General features: G+C 43.9%; 1 protein-coding gene across 1 annotated transcript; it reads left to right on the forward strand.

Moving 5' to 3' along the window:
* Positions 1-1,259: 1,259 nt before the first annotated feature.
* On the forward strand, positions 1,260-2,686 carry LOC118711108 (tripartite motif-containing protein 60-like). Its single transcript, XM_036424061.2, has one exon. It carries the CDS (start codon positions 1,337-1,339, stop codon positions 2,684-2,686), a length of 1,350 nt encoding a protein of 449 aa, XP_036279954.1. The 5' UTR covers positions 1,260-1,336.
* Positions 2,687-3,368: the final 682 nt, after the last annotated feature.

Raw genomic sequence — 3,368 nt, forward strand, 5'->3', positions numbered from 1 at the left:
CCCTGTTGAGGGTTTTGCCTCCTGGTCACCCACATGCATGGTGTTTCAGCTGGGGTCTCTGCACAGAGGCAACATCTGGTAGGCAGGACCTCGCTTCTGAAAGCCATAGTCCACAAATCCTTCTCTCTTCCCCACAGCACAAGATCACTTTTTTTGTGTGTGATGGTTGAGGGCAATGATGAATTTACCTAAATTGATTAATTCCTTTTAAGTTGCAAAATAGATAGACTTTACTTCTAACTCCCCCTTAAATATTGTTATAACTAGAGGCCACGTGCATGCAATTGGTGCATGGGGGTTCAGGTGGGGGTGTTGGGGAACCTAAGTCCAGACTGCACCCTCTCCAATCTGGGACCCCTCAGGGATGACAGCTGCATTGTTGTTTCTTTTTTTTCATGCTTAAACCCATTGGAATTAGTAGGTATTCAAAGTGTGTATACATTTTTGGGGGACACTCTGCATATCTCTAGTCAGTGGTGAAAGGAACCAACAGTGGACTTAGAACTTTAGACAGGGAATGTTGAGTTCTTCCTGCATGTCTCCCTCGGCAGCTGGCCCCAGGTTTGGTTTCCTTCGTCGCCCTGGGGAGGTGTGGCTTGGTAGCAACCATAAAGCCAGGTGGTGCCACCATCTTTGTGGCTATGGGGGCCACCATATTTTTTCATGGAGTGATGGTTAATTTGCATATTACCCTTTAAAAAAAAAAAAAAAAATATATATATATATATATATATATATATATATATATATATATAATTGATTTTTTTTCAGAGAGGAAGGGAGAGGAATAGAGAGCTAGAAACATCAATGAGAGATATCGATCAGCTGCCTCCTGCACACCCCCTACTAGGGATTTGCCCACAACCAAGGTATATGCCCTTGACCGGAATCGAACCTGGGACCTTTCAGTCCGCAGACCGACGCTCTATCCACTGAGCCAAACTGGTTTTGGTGTGCATATTACCCTTTTATTAGTATAGAAGATTATTAGTATAGATAACTGATTTGGACTACCTGACAAGCTGTTCATACAGGAAGGGAAGGGTTAATGCTGACTGAACTTTTAATGGTAATCTCTTTTTGTCCACAGAAACCACTTCTGACTTGCATGTTGCTTGGTTTTTGACTGGAGTCTATAGCTGATTTTCACTTGGGGAATCTGACATTCGATACAGGAGAAGGTGAAAGGAATGCTGGATGTCAGCTGCCCAGGGGAGCTCTGCTTAGGAACATAGAGCGGAAGGCCTGAGCAGACCTCAGCTACTCACTTTTCCTCACTCCTGCAGGATCACACGGACTGACGAGAGCCCTTTCTAATAGACACCCTCACTGCACAATGGCCTTTGACGCTTCCCTGGCCAAGCTCCAAGCAGAGGCCAGCTGCCCCATCTGCCTGGTTCACCTGAGAGACCCAGTGACAATTGACTGTGGGCACAACTTCTGTTCCTCCTGCATCCGCCAGCGCTGGGAAGGTCTACGGGGCACCTTTCCTTGTCCTGTCTGCCTCCACCACTGCCCTGACAGGAGCTTGAAGAGGAACCCCCAATTATGTGACATGACTAAGATTGTTCAGCAGATCTCCACCTCAGGGAGCCAGAGGAAACTGCAGGGAGAAATACCCCTGTGTGGGAAGCACAATGAGGTTCTGACCCTGTTCGATGAGGAAAACATGGAGCTTCTGTGTGCTCAGTGCAGGCTCTCCTCCGATCACCAGGATCAGCGCCTGATCCCCATTGAGAAAGCTGCAGCTAGTCACAGGTGGATGCTCAAAGGGCTCATTTGGATCTTCACTAATCACCTTGAAGTTTCTGAAACGATATTTACACAAGTTGCAAATACTTGGAAAGTGAAGGAAAAGATGGAAAAGTGGAGGGAGGAATTGCACTGTGAATGTAATCAATTTAAGTATTCCTTGGAAATAGAGCAAGATGAGATTGATATTAATCTGTTTATAGAAGAGAAGGATGTTGAAGAAAAACTAATTGAGAATGGAAGGCACATTTCAAACCACATGTTTAGGCTAAGCAATCTGTTAATTGAAATAGAAGAGAAATGTTTGCAGACAGACCTGGACTTACTTATAGGTATTGAAAGTAACCATAACAGTTATGAGAACCTAGAGCCCCCAGCATTATTTGCATGTGAATTAAAGAAGGATAGTTTCTTTCTCCCCCCAAATTATTTGGGCCTGCATAAAATGACCCACACGTTTCCTGTAGATTTGACACTGGATCCTGAAACTGCCCATCCAAGTCTCATTATCTCAAGAAAGAGAAAAATTGTGTGCTATAGGCCATCATTTGATCTTCATAATTCCCAGGCACACACTTCTTACCCAGCTGTCCTGAGTTGTGAGGGTTTTGAAGCTGGCAGGCATTTTTGGCAGGTAGAAATAAGAGGCATAGGTGAATGTTCGTTAGGTGTATGTAAAGAATCTTTCCCCAGAAATACTCTCATATCACCATCCCCAAGCAATGGATGCTGGATTCATACATTTGGCCCTTTCCCTTTAGGACAAAGACAGATTGGTGTTTTTCTGGACTATGAGTTGGGAGAGGTTTCATTTTATAATTTGAATAACTACTCATACTTGTATGGAATCACTGCTACATTTACAGGAAAACTTAGGCCTTATTTCTCCATTGCATCTTTAGACTCTCTTCTAATCAGAATCATCAGAGTCTAATGAGAAAAAAAAATCTGGAAGAGCCGAAACTGGTTTGGCTCAGTGGATAGAGTGTTGGTTTGCGAACTGAAAGGTCTCGGGTTCGATTCCGGTCAAAGGCATGTACCTTGGTTGTGGGCACATCTCCACTACAGGGTGTACAAAAGGCAGCTGACCTATGATTCTCTCTCATCGATGTTTCTAACTCTATCCCTCTCTCTTCCTCTCTAAAAAAATCAATAAAATATATATTTTTTAAAATCTGGAAGAAATTTTGTATGTGCTTATTTTCTTCCCTTCTTATTGAAAGCAATCTTACCTAATAATAGACAAACATGTAAATTAACCATACCTCTGCAATAACACCAGACAATCAGGAGTGATATGCAAATTAACCCAACAAAGATGGCGGTTGATTTGCATATACAGTCATTCTGCCCCACCCCTGGTGTCTCAGGGCCTCTGGGCAGCATGGGAAGGTGGGGCTGGAGCGGAAGGAGACGGCTCCAGGGCCTGAGCAGAAAGGGGCTGGGCCAGAGTGTAAAGGCGGTGCTGGCAGCCAGGGAAAGGAAAGCCTATTCTAGCATGGATCTTCATGCATTGGGCTTCTAGTACTTACAATAAAGATCTTGATTCGAGTTTTGATGTTTGAATGTTGAGAGATTTTAGGATGCACACTTCTCTCCTCCCTGACTTTAAGCCT

The sequence above is a fragment of the Pipistrellus kuhlii genome, unplaced genomic scaffold (assembly GCF_014108245.1).
Source record: "Pipistrellus kuhlii isolate mPipKuh1 unplaced genomic scaffold, mPipKuh1.p scaffold_m20_p_8, whole genome shotgun sequence".
Lineage (NCBI taxonomy): Eukaryota > Metazoa > Chordata > Mammalia > Chiroptera > Vespertilionidae > Pipistrellus > Pipistrellus kuhlii.